General features: G+C 50.9%; 2 protein-coding genes across 2 annotated transcripts in view; one reads left to right on the top strand and one right to left on the bottom strand.

Moving 5' to 3' along the window:
- Nucleotides 1-7,131, top strand: alms1 (ALMS1 centrosome and basal body associated protein; the record flags this gene model as incomplete). Its single annotated transcript, XM_084438968.1, has 14 exons — nt 1-529; nt 658-779; nt 1,804-2,974; nt 3,079-3,198; nt 3,658-3,813; nt 4,010-4,953; nt 5,064-5,181; nt 5,333-5,557; nt 5,697-5,953; nt 6,073-6,238; nt 6,369-6,426; nt 6,559-6,627; nt 6,807-6,906; nt 7,001-7,131. The coding sequence occupies 14 exons, from the start codon at nt 1-3 to the stop codon at nt 7,043-7,045; spliced, it is 4,080 nt and encodes a 1,359-aa protein (XP_084295094.1). The 3' UTR covers nt 7,046-7,131.
- A 1,368-nt stretch (nt 7,132-8,499) lies between these two features.
- dctn1b (dynactin 1b) overlaps nt 8,500-23,962 on the bottom strand; it is a gene marked incomplete at its 3' end in the record, with an annotated part of 30,497 nt that continues 15,034 nt past the window's right edge. Inside the window, exons 7-31 of the mRNA XM_084437812.1 lie at nt 22,405-22,422; nt 20,895-20,915; nt 20,165-20,350; nt 19,492-19,689; nt 19,175-19,379; nt 18,970-19,048; nt 18,482-18,641; nt 17,975-18,079; nt 17,560-17,751; nt 17,332-17,448; nt 17,026-17,178; nt 15,578-15,738; nt 15,318-15,486; nt 15,133-15,201; nt 14,817-15,029; nt 14,552-14,713; nt 14,296-14,427; nt 14,017-14,145; nt 13,535-13,677; nt 10,234-10,400; nt 9,524-9,651; nt 9,194-9,380; nt 9,022-9,095; nt 8,770-8,859; nt 8,500-8,637 (exon numbers count right to left, since the gene is read on the bottom strand). Of these exons, the coding sequence (XP_084293938.1) occupies nt 8,500-8,637; nt 8,770-8,859; nt 9,022-9,095; nt 9,194-9,380; nt 9,524-9,651; nt 10,234-10,400; nt 13,535-13,677; nt 14,017-14,145; nt 14,296-14,427; nt 14,552-14,713; nt 14,817-15,029; nt 15,133-15,201; nt 15,318-15,486; nt 15,578-15,738; nt 17,026-17,178; nt 17,332-17,448; nt 17,560-17,751; nt 17,975-18,079; nt 18,482-18,641; nt 18,970-19,048; nt 19,175-19,379; nt 19,492-19,689; nt 20,165-20,350; nt 20,895-20,915; nt 22,405-22,422 (3,396 nt within the window). The remainder of the gene's footprint in view (nt 8,638-8,769; nt 8,860-9,021; nt 9,096-9,193; nt 9,381-9,523; nt 9,652-10,233; nt 10,401-13,534; nt 13,678-14,016; nt 14,146-14,295; nt 14,428-14,551; nt 14,714-14,816; nt 15,030-15,132; nt 15,202-15,317; nt 15,487-15,577; nt 15,739-17,025; nt 17,179-17,331; nt 17,449-17,559; nt 17,752-17,974; nt 18,080-18,481; nt 18,642-18,969; nt 19,049-19,174; nt 19,380-19,491; nt 19,690-20,164; nt 20,351-20,894; nt 20,916-22,404; nt 22,423-23,962) is intronic.

Genomic DNA, 23,962 nt, shown 5'->3' with positions numbered 1-23,962 from the left:
ATGTCGGACAGGCTCAGAGAGTACTCTGCAGGCAGGGAGCGCGGGAGGCTCTCCAGGGAACCGGCTCTACAGTCAGCCCAAGCCCTGGGTGTCCCGCGTGCCAGGAAGGCCTGCGCCAGGCCCCGCGAGCGCTCCGAGGGTCAGGTTGCGGGCTCCGCCCCCTTGCTGACTCAGTCGGTGAGGCGGGCGGAGCCGGAGGGCTGCAGCGCCGGGCCCTCGGACGCGCCGGGCCCCGCACAACCGGCGGCTACGCAGGTCGGCGCTCCGCCGGGGGATGCCGGCGGCAGCTCTCAGCAGCAGGCGCCGACGGTGGCCGCCGCGGGGCTCCCAGGGGAGGCGGGGACGGCGGAGAGCAGCAGCGCATCCTCCTCCAGCCCGGCAGGTTCTGAGCAGGGGCTGATGAGCGACGGGAGCAGCAGCGGGAGTTCCCTGGCGGCCAGAGTGGCCAGGCTGCTGCAGAGCGAGTCCCCGGCCACCATGGTGTCCAGCAGAACCAGCAACTCTGACCTGGAAGAGAGCAGGGCCCGAGGTAAAGCCCACAAACCCGCGCCTGTGGTCCTCTGCGCATCAGGTCTATGTGTCGTCGGCTCTGAAGAGATACCGCGTCGTAACGTTGTTACCGCAGCCATTTTTTGACAGGGTTTTTTTGCTTTGCAGAGTGGATCAAGCTGAAGGTGTCGGGCCAGCAGTGTGAACCCCTGGAGCTGGACATAGAGGACAGGCTGAGGATCGAGGAGATCAAGAGAGAGCTCCTGCTCAACACCAAACACACACTCAAGGTATCATCCTGTCACTTCCTTAAGACCTTAAGAGAGAGAGAGAGAGACTCCACCCTCACCTACCCTCTCTGATAATATGATTGTGTTTTATTTTGGCGTCAGCCACCTGGATTGCTCTTGTCCGGCGGTTAAGGTAACTGGTGTGTCACAGGCATGGTGTGCCGGGATTGTGGTGCGGAAAACTAGTTCTCTTGTGTTTTTCCAACCCTGAGAATGATCCTGTCTGTGACTCTCCTCTAGCCTGGTACGACCATCCCGTTCTCGCGAGATTGCATTCTGTTTCACTAACGCAGAACGGTCTGGCCTTTGCCTCCTCCAGAGCGATTATGCCTAAATCCAGACCATACCGGGCCAATCAGGGACTGCGTTTTAACTGCTGTCTCGCCCCACAGTGGAAAGCAGCCCCTGATTGGTTCGTGTCCCTGCCGCTCGCTAAACAAACATTGCAGCACCCGAAGCAACGAGTGGTAACGTTAACGTTAGAAAAATAAACGCAGCTATAAGTGCAGTTATTGCAGAAATGGACTTAAACAAGAACAAGAGTATGCACTAGCGGAGTTTCTTGTGGAAAAGACGTTTTTGCCGTTCTTCCGACTGGATTTGGCAAAAGTTTGCTGAACGCTCATTGGCTGAAGGTGTTTGTCTGTCAAGGCAAGTACCCCCTCCCACGTAATCGCTCTCTCTAAGGCCAGACCGATATTGCGGAGCGAAGCAGTGAGCTCGCTAGATCGGGATGGTCATACCAGGCTAACTCCTCAGCTTCGAGGCAGCATGGAGTGTGTAGTGATGAGAGGGTCGTTTACATTTTTACATTTTAGTCCTTTAGAAAACGCTTTTATCCAAAGCGACTTGCAAGTACATTCCTCAGGAGTAAGTGAACCGACTTTACCTCCCAGTCAGTAAAGTCTTCTATAAGTAACAAGTGACACCAGTAATCACAGCGCTAGAACAAGGAAGAGTTATTTATTTTCATCTCTCAGCGTTGTGTGACGGCGCGTGACCTCACACTTTTCCTCCTGCGCAGGGCCAGGGCAGCACTGACACGGAGAGCAGCGCCACCTCCAGCCTGGGCGGCCCCGGGGCCCGGCCTCCCTCCCAGCCTCCCTCCCAGCCTCCCTCCCAGCCAGCAGGGCAGTTCACCGCCCTCCGGGCCACCGAAGACCGCCTGTCTCACCAGCTCCAGTCTCTGAGCAGGAACCCGTTCGACGCCGGCGTGCGCCTCCACACCCCGCTTCGCCAGGACCTGGAAGCCCGCGTCCGCGAGATCGCCCAGAGGGAGGGGCTGAGTCTCCCCGGGGCGCGCCCGCCGCCCCTCACCTCCATCACCATCGCCACCTGCCGGCGCTCGCGCTCCCCGTCCCCCACGCCCTCCTCCCTCCCGACGCCGGAGCCTCTCCACCTCAACCAGCTCTCCGCGGACGGGCTCCCCCAGGCTCCGCCCCCGCACGCCCAGGAAGAGGACGGCGCCACCTTAACCTCGGGAGAACCCGCCTCCACGTCTGAACCTAACAGTAGCCTTAGCGCTAGAAACCAAGAGCGAGACTCTGTGGACTCCCAGTCGGAGCCAGGGATACAGCTGGGACAGGATGCCTTGAGGAGCCAGTGCGACCGGCCCCGGGGGCCCTCGCAGGGTTCGCAGACAGAGGAAGCGGACGCGATGCCGCGGAGGAGAGATCAGCAGGAGGCCGGCCCGGCTCTCAGGAGAGAGGACCAGCTACCCCTGGCCCCCGGCAGATATGGGCAGATCTCTCCCTCCTTCTCCCCCGACATCGGGACCCCCTGGGCCGGTCTGGATCACGGCGTGGACGGGGTCTCTGGCTCTGCAGCCGTTAACCCCCCAGCCAAGACAGGCCACATCTCCCGTGTACACCTGACCCTGTCCCCCAAAGCCACCGACCAGGCCCTCGCCTATGACCCGTCGTCCGGGCCGCCGCCCGCGGAGTTTGCCCCTCTCAGGTGTTCCTCCGCCGCCACAGGCGGTCCAGACGAGGGCTTTGGTTACGCCGCGCAGCCGACACTGTCCAATCAGGAGAGCAGGAGTCAGCAGAGCAGAGAGCCACTCGGGAGACAGCCTGTCTCAGTGCAGTTCACCACCGCAGTGCCTGAGGGGAAGATGACCTCCAAATACCCACAAGCCTTCACTCCACCACAGAGACTTACTGGACCCTCAAGACCCGTAACAATTCACACTCCAGGTAGGTAAACTGCTTAGCACGCCTAGCAATACTTCACAGGCATATATTACAGTCAGTTTGTCTGCTCCTAGTTTGAATTCAGTGTTGTTTCCTGTGCCCTGCAGCGGTGCCTGTGCTGTTACCATATAAACCCCATGGCAGTGAGGAGCTGTTCTACATGCCCCAGACTGAGGCCCAGCTCTCCCCCATCCGCTCTGACACCACCATGGAGAGCTCTCACCCCGGTAGGCCTGACACACACTCACCCCCCTCCCACCCACCGACTCACACAGCTGAGAAGGAAACACCGCCAGGCATTGCCATAGCCGTCGCAGCCATTTTCACACTTTTTGAAAACCTTCTATTGAAAACGACATGCGAGCTATAATTAAACTGTCCAGGAATTCCAGAGACTTCGCCAATTAGCGTATTCTAATTACCAGGCCCTGAGAATTGGATTAGCCGACTGACTCCGTAATGGATGCGAGCCCATCTATTTCCCTCTCTCCTTACGCGAGTAGCAGCTGGTCCTTTGTAATGGGCACCGCGTCACGTCACGTATGAATAATTCATGTCCGCCTGTGCCTGAGACAAAGGGCCGTGCTGAGGCCTGGGCTCTGAGCCTCACACCTCTGTCCCTCCCTCTCTCTCTCTCTCTCTCTGTCCCTCCTTCTCTCTCCCCCTCCCCCTCTCCACTTGTCCAGGCTCGGACGACGCCGTCCCCCCGCGCTTCAGCGTTGAGATCCTGGGGTCCTGGGACCAGGAGGTGGACCGCGGGGTCACCATCAAGCACACCGAGGGCATCTACAGCAAGAGGCTGAACGAGGACGCCAGCCTCGGCACGCAGGCCGCACACACGGGTGAGCTGACACTCCACCGGGCGGATCTCACTTCACATCTGCAGACACAGTGAGACGCTGGGGCAGCCCTCAGTCATTTGAGTTGGTTGTCGCGTGGATATTCAATGAATGACCAGGTGACTGCTTGAGGTAATGACGCTCACGCCATTTTGAATATTATGGTAAATGGTAAATATTATGTCACTTTGCCCCCTAGGGAGCATTGAATTGGTGGATAGAGGCTCACAAAGAAGTGAGAGGCGATCTCCCCAACCTTTTACTCAAAGAGCAGAGGCCTCGGCTGGGGCGCCCTTACCAGGCGCCAGAGTTCCCGCCGAGCCCATGAGAGACCGGGGGACGTCCCGCGAAGTCCTGGACAGCCCAGGGCGGCGCTCCCCCAGCTTCAGCCTGGGAGACGACAGGGAGGAATTCCAGCCTCTACGAGGAGAGATGGACTACAGCACGGACGACCGCCACGCCCGTAGCACCCGTCCTACCCACGGCACCCTCCCACGCGTGGAGCCGGGGGAGCAAGACCCCGGCCTTACCGCGGCCGCCCCCCAGCGGGCTGGGAGCACTCTCGACCAACTGTGGCGCCGGTTCAGCGAGAGGTGGAGCCAGGAGGAGTTCCGGCCCGCCAGCGACAGGGAGACGTCTCTGCTGGAGCGTCTGGAGCGCCTGTCCCGTCTCATTCACAGCAGCGGAGGCTCGTACCTCTCCGGTCCGGACAAGGCCGCCGCGGAGGAACCCGACCCCGCGGGACTAGAGCCCGGAGGAAGGAGAGAGGAGGAGGCGAATGCCGGCGGTCGGCGGCAGGCGTGGGCGCAGGAGCCCCGGGGCCAGGCGGAGGAGGAGGAGGAGCCACAGGCCGGCGCAGGACCAGACGGCGGTGGCGCCTCCCTCAGCCGGCACCTGTGCCCCGCGGAGAGAGACGAGTCGGGGGAGACCAGCAGCGGCGTATCCACTGTGGACACGGCTCGTCTGGTCCGGGCTTTCGGGGCCCACCGGGTCCGAGGAGGCCAAAAGCCGAGCTCCGGCCAGAAACTCTACAGCGCCATCGGCAAGCAGAGGGAGGGGAAGGAGCAGAGGAGGGGCAAAGGGCGGGGCAAAGACACGCCTCCGACTGTCCCCTCCGAGATCACTGGAACGGATGACTCCGTAGTACGTACCGTTTCCCCCTTAGATTCTGTCTACTGTACAGTATGTATATTTGATGGCAATCATGTATAATTAACGGTCGTCAATGTCCTCTTTGTGTCGCTGCTGTTCAGGTTACTGCTGACTCGGCGTCGTCAACCAGCACTTACACCCTCCCCTCCAGCCGTGGCCCCTCCCAGCCCCACCCTGCTAAGAAGGGGGTCAAACTAGTCAACAAAGGCATCCAGACAGGTCCGTGGAGAAACTCACTGGCTCCTCTGTTGGACCGTTTACCGTCTCCTGGTCTCCAGCTTTGCCCTGATCGTGTTTATGGATGCATGTTGGACTGTTTATAGACGTGAGACGTGTTTTACTGTCGTGCCCCTCCCCTGTCTCTCCTCAGGTGACCTGGAGATTGTCTGTAACGGGACGCGACGCCACACCCGCGACGTCGGCACCACGTTCCCCTCCCCCGGGGGATCCAGGCTGCCCACCTCCTCCTCCTCCTCCTCCTTATCCAATGGGGAGCGGGGCAGGGGAGTGGAGAGGAGCCCTCCCAAGGCCCAGGTGTTTCTGCGGGAGCGGAAGAGCAAAGGCAAGAGGAGCCAAACGAAGCCCTACCTTCAAGGTTTGTAGGAGACGACCAACTGATGGATTAGCCATACCGCCGCCAAATAATGACAGAACGGCACGCATACGGACATGAATGTGGCTGCAGGGTGCTGTCATGGTTAAAAGCGCTGATTCAGGCTTTGCGCGCCCACCAGGTGTGTCGTGGTTCGTGCCTGCCGACGACCTGAGAGCGGAGTCCAGGAAGGAGAACCGACCCGAGACGGCGCCCAAGCCCAAGCCCGGCCCGGCGGTCTGGTACGAGCCCTACAGCAGGACGCGGCCCTGGAGAGAGCCCCTCAGACAGCGGCAGCACCAGGAGGACTGGACCCGGACCACCAGGCCCGTCGTCGTCGTCACCGAACCCGAGCTCGGCGGCAAACCTTCGTCTGCTCTGGTCCGCCTCTCTCTGCAGGTTTGTGACCGCGTATGCTAATAAAGCATGCATGTCGGAAGAGAGGAACAGTTGTATGGTTGCTCGCCAGACCACCGCGCAGGGTATTAACAAGACCAACGCCAACCTCTTCATCCCAGGAGGCTCTGGAGCTGCGCCGGCCGGAGTTCGTGTCTCACTCGCGGGAGAGGGTCAAGCGCCTGGCCCTGAAGGTGGAGGAGAGGAAGCTGCAGGCCGTCTTTAGCAGAGAGAGAGATGAGCTCTTCAACAGGCCCGGGGGACCAGGCAGGCTGCCCAAACCTGCAGGTACACACACCTCCAACACACCCAAACCAGCATCCCAGACTCCCTAAATACACTTCAATACATCATTCCATTGTGAAAGATTAAATCAGGACTGATATGTGCTATTTCTTCTCCATTTTTGTCTTCTCAGGCACAGCTCTGTTCAAAAGGGCGGTCCCGAAAAAGGAGATGGTGCAGAGGTCCAAACAGTAAGTCTTCTCTTAACATATGTTTGGTATTTGAAAGAGTACATTTGGCTTGTATCAAATGAGCAGAGAACTGTTCTCCTGAGCGTCACCGTCCTGCTGTGTGCCCCCTCTCGTCCCGTGTGCAACCCTCAGACGGTCAGGTCAGGGAGGAGGAGTCTGTAGCTGCTGTGGCAGAGTAGACAGGAAGACCAGGCAGGGCAGGTAGGTCACGCCAGATAAGGAGCGCCGGGCGATGGCAAGAGAGTGGACCGAAAGTTTCGCAACAATGGTTTTGACAGACACTGTAACGGCAAGATTGGCAGAACCTGAACAAGAGCGAGAGAACTTCATGTTGGCTGCCAAGCCATGAATCCTTCCTTCCTTCTCTCTCTCTCCGCCAGGATGTACGCACAGCTTCCCGAGGTGCAGAAGAGGAGAGAGGAGGAACGAAGGAAGGCGGAGTACCGCTCCTACAGACTCAACGCGCAGCTCTACAACAAGGTAATACTGGAACTGCCATTCACACACAGCCCCAGTGTCACTCTTTCTCTTTCACTCGGTACACTGTAGATGTTGATCTCTTCTCGTCTTGCAGATAATCACCAACCGTGTCTTGGGTAAACGAACACCCTGGCAATGATCACTCGGACCTACCCTCATTAAATTTGAGTGTTGTGAAAATTGAGTTTTTGTTAGTTTGTATAGTATGTGTCTTTTTTTTGCCCCTGAATCATTTTAAAAATAATTGTATTTATTTCAGAGAAAGCTTTGTTTTAACAAATTATGTGAAAATTGGAATACTACCTGTGTTTGTGTCTTTAGTTGACCGACCTATGAATTGTTTTATTTGGTAAGATTATGAGAAAATAAACTCACTTCATGCAAATGTTGTCCTTTGCGGAGGGGGGGGGGGGGGGGCACACCTCTCTAATAGCCTTTTGGGGGATGCGCTGAATTGTGCAATGGTTATTACTCAAACATAGAAAATGACAAAAATGTGCCAGCATCGTTGTTCATGTCTTTATTGTTGGGGTGGTTAGTTACAGAGAAACAGGCGCAGTAACAACGCTGGGAGAGGTTACAGTATACAGAGTTCTGTCACATTGAGAAGCACAGAGTTGGCAACAGGGTGGAGCGACACGACCCATTCCTTTAGAATAAGATGCACAAAATATAAGTGTATTGACATAAAGAATATGTAGTAGTGTTTAATAAGTTACCTAGTGCTGAAATAAGTTATTAAATTAAATATGATATAGCTAGAAGAAACTAAAACCTTTTTGAAAACTAGAGAATGTGAATGTAAAACAAATCTTTGGCAGAGATGTTGATTTTGCACTGAATGAGGTTTGTCTAGGAAATAAAAGATAAGGCATATGACCAGTCTCTACCACAAGGCGCTCTGCAGGTTAAGGCCAGGGTTAATTCTACACTGCAATATAAGTCACACCTTACTTACAAATGTAATACAAGTCTATATACGTATTAGCTCTGAAATGTCATATTAGGTTACATTACCCACATAAATGGTAAATTAACTAACTATATACTATTTTGTGTGCAATAAATACTAAAGTTCCCCCTGGGGAAAAATTAAGCAACTCTATAACTGAAGCCATACAATGCTTCATATGAAAAGTCACTTTTAAAGTAACGCCAAAGCATCTTAAATAATACAATAACATGTTAAAAGCAAGACGTTTGACCAATGTTTCTTAAAATCCCCTCACATGAATCTTTTCCTCAGAAATCCTTTTAGGGAAGAAGGATTTTGTTTAGTAACCATATTGTAATAGAATGCCTTTGACAAAGACACAACAGTTTGACATTTTAGAGTTCCATTTCCCTTTAGATAGCCATGATTATAAAACAAGATCACGTACAGTAAGATCACATACAACCCCTGATCACGTACAGTAAGACAGTCAGGAACATTAGAGTGGCATCAACCTCTGCAGTGTGTAGACATATAATGAACACATGGACCTAATGTTTTGGCCTATGCTGTTTTGTCGTACTAACCACACAGCGCACGGGGGGGGGGGGTCTGAGTCTCAGGCAGGATAGATGGGGTGGGGGGTAGGGGAGTGGAGTTTAGCTCAACAGGAGGCGGTGCACTCTTTGGAGCTGAGCTTGTGATAGGACCAGACGGTGGACCTGCTCCTGACCCCGGGAGCATGGTAGCATGACCTTTCCCACCAGCACAGTGTCCCCCTTCTTCTCCTCCTTGGCCTGGGAAGTACAGGGACAGAGTTACTCGTACGCTATACCGTTTAGGACACTGGTGCTACTGAGTTCTCTCCAATGCCGGTAAACTATGGAGCACAGCGTTTCATGGCACGGGTCCCTTGGCCATGTTCTTACCTTTACAAATGAGGTAGAGGGGAATGTGGCAAAGTCTGAGGAGACTCTAGCCCCCGGGCGCTGGGTCACGACATGCTCTGCCACCTCGTCCTGGAAGAGGTGAGGACAGAGAGGAGTGTTTGGGGGGGGTAAATTATTCATCTCTCGGATGCATTCGCACACAGTCACTTGTTCTCAGCATGGTCTAAAGCTTAGACTGTCAGTGGGGGAGAGGAGTTGAGAAGTCACCGGGGTAGTCTTTGTGTACCGTACCTTCAGCCTGTCCAGGGTGTCGCTAAGAGACTGTAGTCTGGCAGTCTGCTCCAGGAGCTGCGCAGCTGGGGTCACTGCAAAAACACAAACACACCACCTCTGTTATCTAGAAGACCAAAGGGCCGGGGGGATTGTGCATTGAAAGGTTGAGGCCGTTTGCCCCCGTCCTCACCTGGCGACTTCCCGGTGATGTCCACCACTTTGACGTTGGCGCTCATTTGCAGCAGGGTCTCCAGCAGTTGGTCAGTCTTGCGGTAGAGGGCGCTGGAGAGCACCTCCGGACGGGCTCCGTCTCTGGACGGCAGTTTGGCCACATTGAGGGGCGGCAGAGACGCCAGCTGGGCACGCATCTTCTCAGCCTTCGGGAAGGAGGAGATTCATCCATTATGAATTACGTTATGTTCGAAATGAGAATATATTAGTTTCGGGCTGAACATAAGAAATAAAGACTGATGTGGTCTACTGCTCAAGCACAACCCCAGATCCCAGGCCTGGCCTGTACCTTGAGCCTGTTGTTCTCGTTCTTCAAGTGTTTGATGCCGAGTCGCTGGGCTTCGATCTGCTGAGTCAGCAGGGGAGAGTCGATGACCTGGACTCCAGAGCCAGCTCCCATACTGGCCATCACACTCGCTGTAGGAGAAACAGACACGTTACACATACAAATCCACATATTAATAAATATCAGATACATACACATACAAAGCACTATATGCTACAGTTAATCTAGATACATCTAGAACATAAAAAAGCCTGAAAGGTCTTACTAGATTGTTTTTGGATGCTGACCTGTTACATTCACTAATTCAAAGTCAATAATCCAGTCTTTCGATGTGAATGCTCAATGCTGACAACACAGTCAAAACCAGGCAGGATGAATAGTGTTAGTTGTCTCTAAAGAAAGACAAGATCACGCGCAGAGAGAGAGAAGAGGTGGGTTCAGACAAGTACCTTTGTGTTCCTCTGTAGATTTGAGCGGTAAAGGAAGGCAGATGAGAAAGGGGAAAGAGATCAGAAATGAAAAGACGCGCATAACAGGGAGAGAAAATGTCATGTGTTAGGGTCAAGAAGGGATATTAAGAGCTTATTGGGTTGCAGCGATATCACATGCCAGATGTTTAAAACCTTCATTGATTTGTCCTAACCTCTAAAAGCAAATGCATAGTTAAGAGTAGAGCAACTTATAGAAGAATAAAATGTTGATGAGCCTCTCACCTCCCGTCATTCCTGTGACAATGGATGCGATGCCTGACGGCGGCGTTCCTCTTAGGCCGTCGATGGTCATCTTTGATTGGCTGTTGAGGCGCTGCTTCAGCTCCGCCTTCTCTGACTCCAGCTGGTCAATGTCGGCCTGCAAGGCGTCCATGGTCTCCTCGAACTCCCTGCAGAAGAAGAGGGAACATCATAGGTGTTTCTATTTGCCCAACTGATACTGTGCCAGACCAGGGCAGGTGAGATCATATTCTCCAGCAAGGCTCCGGTTCAAGGAACGAAAACCGAAAACGAATGGTATTTTACGAGGAACAGAAACAGGAACGAAAACGAAATGGTCTTTAATTGTTCAAGAACAGAAACATTAATTTGAAATCTTTAAAACCGGTTAATAACGTTATTTTTTCGTTCTTTGTAGTAGGCCTATATAACTTAAAAAAAAATTTTTTAAAGAAAAAAAAGCTGAGCCTTTTATTTCCGAATAGGCTAAATTAATTTTATTAAATTTGTAGCCTACATCTTGTCCTGTTTTTGTAATGTAGCCTAGGCCCCTAAATCTGTTATTTCCCAGTAGGGATCTTAAATGCTTGCTTAGCGAAATGAAGAGATTTAGATATTACAACAACACACCATAGCCTAGTTCAGACATTTATGGTATGGTTAGAGATTATTAGCGTGTGGATACAGTCGTAGCCTATACAGTACCATATAGGCCTAGTGTCGTCTGAATAGGCCACGGGTAGGCCTAACGAAGCGCTTTGTTGAATGGCTATAACTTCCAGTCAGGTAAGGGCTTTTTATCGGCCTAGTGATCAAGAGATAGGCCTATTAAATGTTTTGCACTAAATTATGTTTGCTGTCGTATAGGCATACAAGCAGCAGCAGTCTGGTGGATGTCTCTGAAATGTGTATTGCCACAAGAGAATATTTTTGTTTGCTATTTCAACTCAACTCAAATTGTATTTATAGAGCACATTTAAAAACGACTGTGGTCGAGCCAAAGTGCTGTACAGGTAGTTGGCAAGACATAAGTTAATACATAATAAATAAATAACATAAAACATTATAAAACGGATGATGAGCTATGATGATGGCTTATGATAGACCTGCGCATAGTTTACGGTGTGGATTAAAGGACAATGCTCGTTTTTGACAACCTGGACCTTATTTACGACATATTATAAGAAGTTTGACTCACCGAGATCACTTTTGTGTAGTTCGGAGGCCTGTAGAAGAAATTTAAAATCCAGCGCGAGCCAGTATATCCATGTAATGGCGGTGATCGGCGCAACGAGAATGCAGTTTCTCAAAATCTATTTTCGGCCGCTAAACGGTTGTTTTCATCAATCAGATTGGATGAATCGACAGTTGAGATTCCTCAAAGCGAGGCATTGTTGTGGTTTTCAAATACGGGGTCTTTAGCCTCTGTAATATGATCTTTACACGCCTTTCCCCACTTGCTCCAGCACGCATGCGCACAGGCCAGCGCGCAGACTGGCTATTCTCCGGCTACACTTGCGGCTCAAAACGATATGGACGTCTGTCATATTCTAATTCATTTTCTAGATCCTCTAAATCTGACAAATATTCAGCCATATTGCACACAATATTCTAGGCACCAACAATCCGATCGTAGCGCAGAGAATGTGAGCCGCGAGTGTAGCCGGAGAATAGCCAGTCTGCGCGCTGGCCTGTGCCCAGGGGCCTCATTTATAAACGTTGCGTAAGTACAAAAGCGTGCGTAACCCATGCTGAGCAACTTTCTACGCAACTTTCGGTATTTATAAAAAACGAGCTGAGCGATAAGTTGGCGGAAGGTGTGCGTAACTCTACGCACACTTCGACCCTCCTTTAACTACGATAAGCACGTTTCTGGAGAAAGGGGAAAACGCGACTCCGATGGCAGAGAGATGAAACTCGGGAAAGTCTGCGAAACACATGACATATTGAATAACTAGGGCTGCGAGCAGCAGTGAGCGGGCCCTCGCACCCCACGCGAGTCGGGGTGCGGCGCCGTTAAAGGCTGTGCTATTTCGGTGTCCAGTACTGAGAGAAACTTCCTGTCACCAGTAGGTGGCGCTCTAAGCGTGACTCAATACCGATGCATAGATGTGTTCAGGACGGTACCTTGATGAAGCGTGAGAAATGTTGAGTAAATCGGATAACGTATGTAGGAGTTATGAGGACTTCCTGTTTCACCAGTAGGTGGCGCTGTAGGTATGACGCAATACTGACTTACAGAAGTGTTCAAGATGCGACCTTCATCAAGCATGAGCAATTTTGAGTAAATCAGATAACATATGTAGGAGTTATGAGTACTTCCTGTTTCACCAGTAGGTGGCGCTGTAAGTGTGACTCAACACCGACGCATAGATGTGTTCAAAATACGACCTTCATGAAGCGTCAGCAATTTGGTATGCCAATATAGCCTGCATGATAGATAATTCATTATCTAACAGACCACTCAGGCCTAACAGGTGCTCTTATCAGTCGTGCACATGTGAAATCATCGTTCCGAAAAGATACTTTTGCGGCGTCTCTTTGCGGTATACCTCGTTGACCAATACCTCCACCTCGCATCGGTAAAATGTATCTTTCTCTTTCTGCCTTTTGCACTCGGCTCCATTGTCGTTGCATATATATAGGCGTATCACTGACCATTTATAGGCAATTGTGGGCGTTAATTGGGGTGTGATCAGAACGCGCGTTCACGTGCGCCAAGTTAAGTGTTGATTGTGATTTCTAAAGGGCAGCTGGCGTAGGCGTGCCTGAGTGAACATGGGTTGTGATACGCAGCGTTTTATAAATCGGAGATTTTTTGTGCGTATATTTTAGTAATCACTTAGCTAAGCTAACTTAGTTACGTGGATTCTACGCAATGTTTATAAATGAGGCCCCAGGTTGTCAAAAACTAGCATTGTCCTTTAAGGATACAGGAATAGGACTAATGTTGCCTATTTCTTGTAAGATATTTCTTGAAAGATAATCAACAAGGCTACACTACAGCACACATCACCAAGGCTAATATTGTTGGCAATAAGGCCACCACAACCCTAGACTTGTTGATTATACCTTACAAGAAATACTGTAGGCCAATAGAGTCTTTTAGGCTAACACCCCCGGAATGGTGAACGGAACGTTATATTTCGTTCTAACCAGTTCAGGAACGCTATGTTGGTGGCGGAACACGAGAACAGAAACGTTAAATATGCTGGTTCTGCTCGGAGCAAACCGATTGAAAAATAATTTCGTTTGTAAGCCCTGTTCTCCAGTACTCCCAGTCGTATTTGAGGACTCATCTTACTTCTCCTTCTTCTTCAGCAGCGTCTGGGTCTCGTCCAGTCGTGTCTGGATCTTCTCCACGCGTTCATCCGCGTCTTTAGACGAGCTGTCCAGCTTCTTCTCCAGCAGGCTGAGGCGGACATTGGCCTCACTCAGCTCCTCTCCCTGAGAGAACACACACACACACACACACACACACACACACACACACACACAGAGAGTTAGGGTGTCTCTAGTCTGGCTCAACGGATGTAGGTTTTTGAGATAAGCCTCTCATTGAATCATCAGATTAGCACCGCCCAAGACGATTGTGATTGGTTTAAAGAAATCTATCTCAGAATGATAATCGAGTGCAGCCAGACCCTTCTCCAGCGCTGGAACAACGCAAAACGAAGTGTGGAGAAAGGTCTGGCCATGCGAGACTAGGGTGTCTCTCCATGCGACTCTTCACTGCAACTCTTTCTGTGTAGGGAATGGCGTTGCTGTTTGGCAGTGTCTCTGTACCTTGATCTTGAGGGACTTCTTCAGCTCCTTGATGACAGTCTCTCTGTCCTCCAGCTTCATGCCCAGCCCCTCTGCATCGGTGATCTCGGCACGCAGGGCTGCTGCCCGCACCTCCACCGGCGGGGGGGTCTGGGAGGGGACAAACAGAGCCAACATCAAAATGGAAGGGAAGCAAACAGAACGAAAGGAAGCATATAAAACATGCATTAGTTAGTTAGGCCGTATTTAGTCTGCATATCTAATAGACAGTAATATGGGATGTCATCATAATGCTCGTACCCTGCACTGGGGCTTCTCCGCGTCATACTCTCCCTCCTGCATGGCGGTGGCCATCTTGTTCATGGTCGCAATGACTATGTTGCAGGACTGGCGCAGGCATTCATAGGGGTTGGCGCCCGGGGTTCCATAGATCTGCCAATACAGTAGAGTACAAAACGGTCATATCTTGACACAGATAAATCTATGCACACACACATAAGCTGAGAGTGAGAATGGAAGGTGACTATTGTGAGTGTGTGTGTGTGTGTGTGTTTACCTGTTCTCCTGCCTTGAAAGCCACATCCTCCAGTTTGAGGGCAGACAGCCCCTCCTGTTCTCCCAGAGGGGCGATCATCTGAGCTCCGGCAGCCGCCACCTCCTGCAGCACAGCCACCACCCAGGTGAGATGCTTCCTGCAGTCCAGCAGAGTGTCCGACACCTGGGAGACAAATACACACTCGAAATCAATCCTTCCCTTACAAGAATACAAGAATCTTTTGACACGTGGAGCAGTTATAGTTCGGCTTCTTCTTAATCGGTACCTGCTGTAAGAAGGTGAGGGCTGCTGGGATTCCTGGCACGTCGGTCCCAGGCATGCGTCGGCGGATCTTCTTGCAGAACTGGCGGATGTCGCTGCAGGAGGTCTCCAGATCCTTCAGCAGGACCGCCAGGTCCGCCTTCTCCTGGCCGGTGTGGAGGAACGCCCGCAGACGGCCCACCTCCACCGCCATGCAGTCCAAGGCACTCTGGGTGAACTGAATAGGAAGAGATCAGCTGAATCAGGCCACACCCGGCAGCCGCACCTTAGTTATTCGAGTGGGGTCAAACGGCGCGCAGGGTGTGGTGCGGTCGACCTACCCTGATGTGGTCGGCCAGCTGCATGGTGCAGTCCTCCGTCTGATCGGTCAGATGGATGCTGTACAGGTGCTGAAATGACAGAACATCAGGTCATCCTCCCTTTTATATGACTTTCAGTAGGCATTCATATTAGATACAGATACTTGGTGAGTCGTGTGTTGGGGGGGGGGGGGCGGGGGGCGTACCTGATAGTATTTGATGGCCTTGGTGAGGGGCTCCACGTTGACCGTCTCGTCCAGCTGATCTTTGTGCAGGAGGTCGATGAGGAAGTCCAGAGAGCGCTCATGGACGTTCATCTCAGGGTACAGAGTCCCGATCTTCTTGTACACCTCCACACTGCACTGGCTCAGTGCTCTAACACACACACACACACACACTTTTGAGTGAGAAAAAGCTATGCCATTGGGGAGTGTGTTAAAATGTTTCCAGGTAGAAGGACACATACTGTTGGTATTTGTGGAGGGTGGCCTGCAGCAGGCTGAGAGAGTAGACCAGTCCAGCAGCGAAGCTCATCTGCTCCCCCGTGGCCCCTCTCAGTCCAGTCCTCTCAGCACAGTTCTCATTCAGATCAAACTTCTCTTGGGCCTGCTTACTGATCAGCTCAGCCTGGGGAAACACACACACACACAGACAGTTCAGAAGTCATATAGCCTACGGTACAGTGCATGTATGAACAATGCTACAGTAAGATTCAGTTTAAAGTCCATCTGAAACAGACGTTTGAGATCATCTAACTTCCATAGTTTGACGCATTTCCGCCTCAAGCAGGCTATAGGGACGGGACAGAACGTTAAAGGACAATGCTCGTTTTTGACAACCTGGACCTTATTTACGACATATTATAAGACGTTTGACTCACCGAGATCACTTTGGTGTAGTTCGGAGGCATGTAGAAGAAATTTAAAATCCAGTGCGAGCCAGTATATCCATGTAATGGCGGTGGTCGGGGCACTTAGAATGCAGTTTCTAAAAATCTATTTTCTGCCGCGAAACGGTTGTTTTCATCAATCTGTCTTGATGAATCGCTAGTTGTGCTTACATAGAGAGCATAGGCCTGTTGTGGTATTTCACATGCATCTGTAATATGATCTTTAGAAACGTCTTTAGACACGAAATAGCTTCCTCACTTGCTCCAGCACGCATGCGCACAGTGTGCTGGAGCAACGATTGCGCGCTGTGCGCATTAGTGCTGGAGCAAGTGAGGAAGCTATTTCGTTTCTAAAGACGTTTCTAAAGATCATGGCATGTGAAATCCACAACAGTTATGCTCTATGTAAGCACAACTAGCGATTCATCAAGACAGATTGATGAAAACAACCGTTTCGCGGCAGAAAATGGATTTTTAGAAACTGCATTAAGTGCCCCGACCACCGCCATTACATGGATATACTGGCTCGCGCTGGATTTTAAATTTCTTCTACAGGCCTCCGAACTACACCAAAGTGATCTCGGTGAGTCAAACGTCTTATAATATGTCGTAAATAAGGTCCAGGTTGTCAAAAACGAGCATTGTCCTTTAAGAGGAATTTGATTGTAACGTTGACAAGTGGGCGGATTATAACAACTTTAGACAGATTCGATAGACAGATAGTGTTGATTGACAGGTGGATGTTGTAAGATTATTGGTTGACCCATTGCTGATGTAAGCACTTGGGAGATTATGTTTTACAGGAAGAAAAAAAAGCAAATTTGATATAAGATTACAACAAAACAGAATTGTTTTAATTTTTGGGTATATATTGTTAAATAGGTGCAGACTATGACCAAGGATGTGATCCAAAATGGAAAAAAATGCATTTTTGATTTCATGGAGTCTTTAATACACTTAAACTCTTCATGATAATTTTACTGAAAGCACAGAAACACACACACACACAGCCATGTTGTAGGTACCTTGCAGATGAGCCTGGGTATAAGCAACAGCACCAGGATGCAGTCGTGGTCTCCTCCATGACGCAGGAAGGAGTCGGGCATGAAGGAGGTCAGCAGAGACACCTGTCTGTTGGCCTGGCTCACCTCCATCTTCCTCAGCTCCATCTCAATGGCCTGGTCACACACACACACACACACACACACACATATCATCACACACACATCAACATATGCATGAAGGCCACACATCAGATGCACTTCTTTTTTCAGTGCTAGCATTAGAATTTCAGCACCCAAGATCTGTTCAGAGCTCTTTGTTGAGCTCACCTTGGCGTAGGCTTTGGTCTCGGCAAACTTGATCTTAAAGTCAAACATCTCTGCTGGAGGCTGCTGCTGCTGCTCGGCCGATGCTTCCTGCTGGCTCGTCAGGTCGCGGTTCACTTCCTGTCGGAACAAGAAAACAGATAACCACCCTGATACCCAGCCATCAGTGGCATCAGCGTAGACGTCCCACGAAAAAGCTCATGGCGAACGACGGCCTTCCCCAGCTCGGACCTGCAGGTGGGCGGTGAGCTCGCGGTACTTCTTGATGGTCTGCTGGTAGTCGGCCACCGTCTCCTGGGCGGCCTCCACCCGTTTCTCCGCCTCCCGCACCCGCGCCCCGCCCAGGTCCAGCATCTCCCTCAGCTCCAGCTCCGTCTCGCGGGCGTTCTCTTGGAGCTCGTCGTTCATCTCGTTGATGGCCTCCTGTGGAGTGGTGGGACAGCGACACGGGGTCAGACGCCGGGAGGGGGCGGCACCGGCCACTGGGCTCATACTGTACGTCAACATCAACACACAGGCCTTTCACATAACGGTGAGGCTAGTCGTACACTGGTAGTGACACGTGTTTCTTCTGTGAAAGGTCTCTCTGCGCTCCACGCGGTAGACCGTTCAGATCACCGAGTAGCTCTGTGATGTCATCGCTCACCAGGTCGCTGACGGTCTCCCTCAGCTCCCTGACTTTCTCCTCCAGGTCCAGGTTCCTCTCCGTCAGAGTCTCCACCATCTCCTCTGCTCCCAGGGCAGCATCCACCTGGGACATAACAGCAGACCACAACAAGACCATGAGTCATCCTTCTCCTCCAGGTCACGGCTAGGTCTGGCTTCGGCCCCTGAATCGCACGCCCACTTTCATTTTCCAAATGCAGTTCAGGGTCTGGAAAAGCTTTCGCCAAGAGAGAGATTTTTCATTTGGAATTCCAACCAGGTCATTCAGCGTCCTTTGAATGAGGTGAGGTAATGAAACTGAGCGACGTGATTGGTTAGGGGATGAACTAATCACTGAGGACGCCTACGCCAACGTCCATCTCGGAAAACGGCTGCAATGAGAGCACTTTCAGACTGAATAACGTAATAAAAATCATAGCAGCTTTGTCGACATGTACGGTATGGTTCGTTTGGTCTGCTAGTGGTTAGCTGGAGCGGACATGCTGACCTGTTCTTTCAGCTCATCGATGGTCTTCTCAGCCAGCTTCATCTCCTCCTGCAGCTTCTCTCTCTGGGTCCTCAGAGTGTCCAGCTCCATGTTCTTCTTCTCCATCTGCTTCTGCAGCTTCACATGCTCCTGCTTCTCCGACGACGACAGGTCACGCATCCTGGCACGCGGCAAAACGTACCGTATGAGAACGCGCGCACACACAACAACGCAATTATACAGGGTAATATGCAAACAATGTAATTACACAGGGTAATATGCAAACAACACAATTACACAGGGTAATATGCAAACAACGCAACTTACACAGGGTAATATGCAAACAACACAATTACACAGGGTAATATGCAAACAACGCAACTTACACAGGGTAATATGCAAACAACACAATTACACAGGGTAATATGCAAACAACGCAACTTAGACAGGGTAATATGCAAACAGCGCAACTTAGACAGGGTAATATGCAAACCTCAGCACACACATACCTGACTAGGGCTTCCTTTAGCCTTCCGTTCTGTTCTTCCAGCTGCTTGACATGGTAACTGGAGGCAGCGCCACCTGAGCCTGGGAAGGACAAGGACTAGTGAGAAGAATGCCTCTGCCTCTCTTATGGCTGAGAGTAGTACTGTACATGCACAGTATGTCTGTGTCTTTGGGGTGGGAGTGTGTGTGTCTAGGACAAACAGCTACCTTTCTCCTCTATCTCATGCTTGAGGATCTCCAAGTCCATGGTGAGCTCGTCCACTTTCTCCTTGAGGGAGTCAGCCTCCTGCTGCAGCGACTCCGCCCTCTCCTCCGCCATCTCCTTGTCCAGCGTTGCCATCTCAATGGCGTCGGCCGTGTCCGCCATCTCCTCCATGTAGTGCTCCTTGGCCTCCAGCGCCTCCTTGGCCTCCTGTGGAGAGACAGACGGATTCACGTCCGTAGTTCACAATACGACCGATGGAACGGCGGGGGCCAGCAGGGAGGTCGGTTCTTGTACGTGCGGAAGGAAGGTGCCCGTTTACCCTCTTGGCCTCCTTGAGCTGTTTCTGCAGCTCGTTCTGCTGCTCCTGCATCTTGCTCTTCCACTCCTGCAGCTGCTCCAGCTGGATCTTGTGCTTCTCCAGCTCCTTCAGCTTGGCCTTGTCCTCCGTGCGCTTCATCCTCAGCGTCTCCAGCTTCTCCTCCAGGTCCTTCGCCTGGGCGCGCAGGGACTCCTCCTCCTGGGGGTCAGAGCGAAGGGCTAATCCACACGAACGTGAACAACGCTTACACACACACACACGTGCGATAAACACACATTCCCCTTAGTGTTCTCCCCTGGACACTTGACTGTTCTTGCATGTAAAGCACTTAAAAAAACACGCATAACTCCTTGCAATGTATGTTGTACACACTAGTGCACCCCCCCAATCAAACACTCAAAGTCACACTCCTGTTGTTAGCGACAGTGTCAAAAAGCAACACTTCAAACGTCACACCACTGCACCTGCGTTGCCATAGAGATGTCCCCCTGTGAACAAATTTGTGAAACACTGATTAAGACAGACCTGCCATGAGATACCAATTAGCATGATCAAATCTTGAGAAGAGAAAGCCCTTTGGCTGGTTATCACATGAGAGAATAGCAGTCTACTACTCATACACAACCCTCACAGTCCCAGCAGAGTGCTGTGCTGTGCTGTGCAGACCGCTGACCTTGCTGGGGAGTGGAGGCGGAGGGGCTCCAGGAGAGAGGAGACCCCCGGGGGTGGGGATGACCGGAGCAGCCAGGGGGGTCTGGGCCGGGGTGCTGGGCTCACTGCTGCTCATCTCTCCAGCTGAGGCCGACGCCGACCCAGAAGCCCCCGGTTTGGAGGTGCCAGAGCCCGTAGGCCGGCTGGGCTGGGGGGAGAGACAGGACAGTCAGACACGGGAGAGATAAGGTGTGGATAGGACTGTCCAGCCCGTGATAGACCTCTGGAGAATAGAAATGAAAAGTGTTGGAATACTATGAAGTGCAAAGGAAAAAACTGAAAAAACACAGGTAGAAAGCAATCGCTTGATGTATTTTTCAGTGAAAACAAAGCGTAAAAGTGACCAAAACATGATGGATGGACATTGGTCATTACATAAGACCTGTGTAAAAAAGAAAAAAAAAAAGAATCTGAATTTGACAGGACAAATACTACAGAATTAGATGTACAGTAAGGTGGATAGAATATTAGATATAAGGTGAGTAATTACGCAACGTAACACATTTACAGAGACTTGCATAATGAAAATATACTGTACACACAGAGGGCATATTGAAGAAGTCCCTGTGGTCTAGAAGGCTTTTACTCAGTCTGTGGTAAACAGTGCCAACTCCACCAGTACAGTAATCCCCAGCCAGCCCAGCCCAAACCAGCAACCACATTTAATTGCCCCTGGACAAGACTGGGCTCACCTTGGGCCGTCTGGCAGTGGTCTGAAGAGGAGAGGAGGATGGAGAGGAGGATGGAGGGCGCATGCAGGAAAAGGACAGGGTGGAAGAGGGCGCAGAAAGGGACGGGTGAGGGTTCAGAGGAGAGAAAGAGAGATACAAACGACCAGGGTTAGTAAAACCAAACAGACCTCATATGGAGAGAGCTGTCAGCACATAAACATGACACCGCCAACAAAGTAACTTGTAGGCGCGCGGCTGGTTTTCTGAACTTTGGTTCGACTGAGAAGTTATTACAAGGTCCCCACCAGGTCCAGCGTCCTAACGGCTCTCTGTCTTGTTCCCTGCCTCCTCTCTGTTCCATCCATCTCTTGTTCTAGCTCATTAAGGGCTCATTTCTCGCCTGGTTGTATCCATCTGGCCACATGACAGTTCCTAAGAGATAGCACAGAGGCGGGGTGACTGGTGCTACCAATCTCTGCTGAATGACTGCATTGTCTCGGGAGGTGACATCAGAAACGGTGCATGGCTCTACTCCTGCACGACAGAGAGAAAGACTTAAGTATCTATAAGTGGGCTTCCTATCTACGAACGTATACGATGTATACTTGCTAACTGACTCCGTTCTCATCCCTAGCCACCACTAGCCGCTGTGTCTAAGTCGCCATCGTTCTATATCCATGGAACAACCAACTAATTGCCTCTGCGGTTCACTTCGCCCCAATGAATCTCAACTTCTCCATGTTTACCGTGCACTCACTTCCTCTTCTCGCTTTCCATCCCCTGTGTTCTCATTCTTTCGTCTTAGACATTCCCTTGAGTTCCTGATTGGAAAGGGCTGGGCCATACAACAGATATTAGCCCCACACAACAGCTGTAACAAGAGTTGACTGCTTCTAAAGCTTTGACATACTGTAACCTGTTGGGTTTGGGTTCAAATCAACCTGAAGCTTAAGGGCAAAAGAATCCTTGTCTACTCTCAGTCATGACCAACACTATGACCTCCTAAAGCACTCGTGGCAGTGATATATAAGATGTCAAAGGTGAGCACAACCTCCACCTGCATGATGATTAGTATGATGACACCGTGCCCTGACTTACTGTAAGAATAAAACACAGACAGATACCCGGTGTGCCCTAATTAAAACAACAATGGCATTTACAGTTAAGCTTGCACACTTATGAACTCTTTAAAAAGCTACATGGTACTCCAGACATGAAACTGCTCTTTAAGGAGCCTCTGGAAACTAACAACCAAAGGTATTGAGGTAAAAAGTAAGATAATCACAGAACAGCAAAGTAAAAAGAAATTGGCAAGCTGTCAATCTGAACACACACAGACATGGTGCTAACTAGCATTAGCATAAATCTGCCTGACACATAGGCCACATCTAACCTATTTTTACATAACAGGCAGAAACAATCCCCTAATGAGATGGAGCATGGATTAAACACCAATCTGGATAACTGAAATAATTCAACTTATGGATGGACAACAATCTCAAAAAGAGAGACATCAGATGGTGTTCTGTACCTTCCGGGGCGCAGGAGTCTGTCTCATCATATTTGTAAGAGAAGAAGATACACAACACAGTCACAGAAACAGTCACACACACACACACACACACACACACACACAGAAACAGTCACACACACACACACACACACACACAAGGATGAAAAAAGCAGGGACGCTCAATACCACAGACCCATTCAGATAGGAGCAGGTTCAACTCAGATAAGTCAGACAGACGGACAGACAGACAGACAGACAGAGCCAGTCCTGAGTACAGTCAGGCAGTCAGACAGACAAGGCAGACAGCAGACAGACAGGCTGAAGCCGCTCGGCTTGGCTCAGGCAGGGAAGCTGCAGTGCAAATGGCCGCAGAGCTTTCCCAACGCTCCCTCCTGGTACAGTCCTTTATGTCCTTCCTGCGGTGTTGCCAATACAGCCTCTTTCACCAATCAGAGCACTCTGCGGGGTTGCCAGATCCCATCCCTCAGAACCCCCCCACCCTGGTTCGGTCTGACATCTTGCCGCAAACCCTCCTGACAAGCGACTGTTCTCATGGAGACACCTCCCCTCTTCCTGCTCTCTCTCCCTCTCTCTTTCTCTCTCTCTCCCTCTGTCTCTCACTCCCTTCTCTGCACATTGCGATTGGCCAGCTAATGCCTTGCTTGAGCATTACATCACTGCTCTGCCCCCCTCCTTCCCTCTTTCTAGATGAAGAGACGGAGGGGGAGGAGCTAGAGGGCGTCGGGGTGTGAAGGAGGGGGGTTGATGGGCATGACATAGGAGAAGGCGGAGGGAGAGAGGTTGATGGAGAGAGGAGGAACAGAGAAAAGAGCAGAGGGAGGAGCAATGAATTACGGTGGGGGGCGGGCAGTCTCCTCCTGTATCCTAGCAACCCTCCTCAATCCCCCTCCACTGGGCTATTAAAATGAGCTCTGCAAAACAATGGGACTGGGTAGGGTGTGTGTGTGCTTCCTACGTGATGTGTTCTGATGTGATGTGATGTGACAGTCGTTCTCCGGAAACTGTGTACATTCTTCAACAAAACCAGGCCGCGCCCCTGACTAGATCTCGGAAGTGGGTGAATAAGGTTTTGCCCATTTGCACAAACAAATACAACCAGAGTGGTTCTTTACAATGCATACACATTCTATAATCTGATACTTTATCACTGTATGTAATCCTGTTAAGTGATATACAGTACAGAGCATTGAAATGTAGGTTGCTATGCAGCTACACCGTTCAGTGATGTTAGCAACAGATCCCGTCCCCCCCAGGGCTTGCCTGTCTGGCCATATGGTCCAGGATCACCAGCATAGCGTCCTCGATGGCTTTGCTTAATCTGCCCCCTGTGACGCCACCAGCACAGTTAGACTGGCACCAAAGTGGATTAACTCAATTAGGATACTTTGCTTAAAAATGTGCACCCAATATACGTAACATTAAACTCTGATTTTGAATTAAATCACACATTTGTATTATTGTGAAAATACAAGGCAAAAATAGAGAGTCCCTGTTCTATATTGCCTAATATTGAACCTTGGACACACAGAGTGCACTAGAGGAACCCATTGCAGAA

Source organism: Borostomias antarcticus, assembly GCF_949987555.1.
Source record: "Borostomias antarcticus genome assembly, chromosome: 5".
Lineage (NCBI taxonomy): Eukaryota > Metazoa > Chordata > Actinopteri > Stomiiformes > Stomiidae > Borostomias > Borostomias antarcticus.
This window is presented reverse-complemented; position numbering and strand designations above follow the sequence as displayed.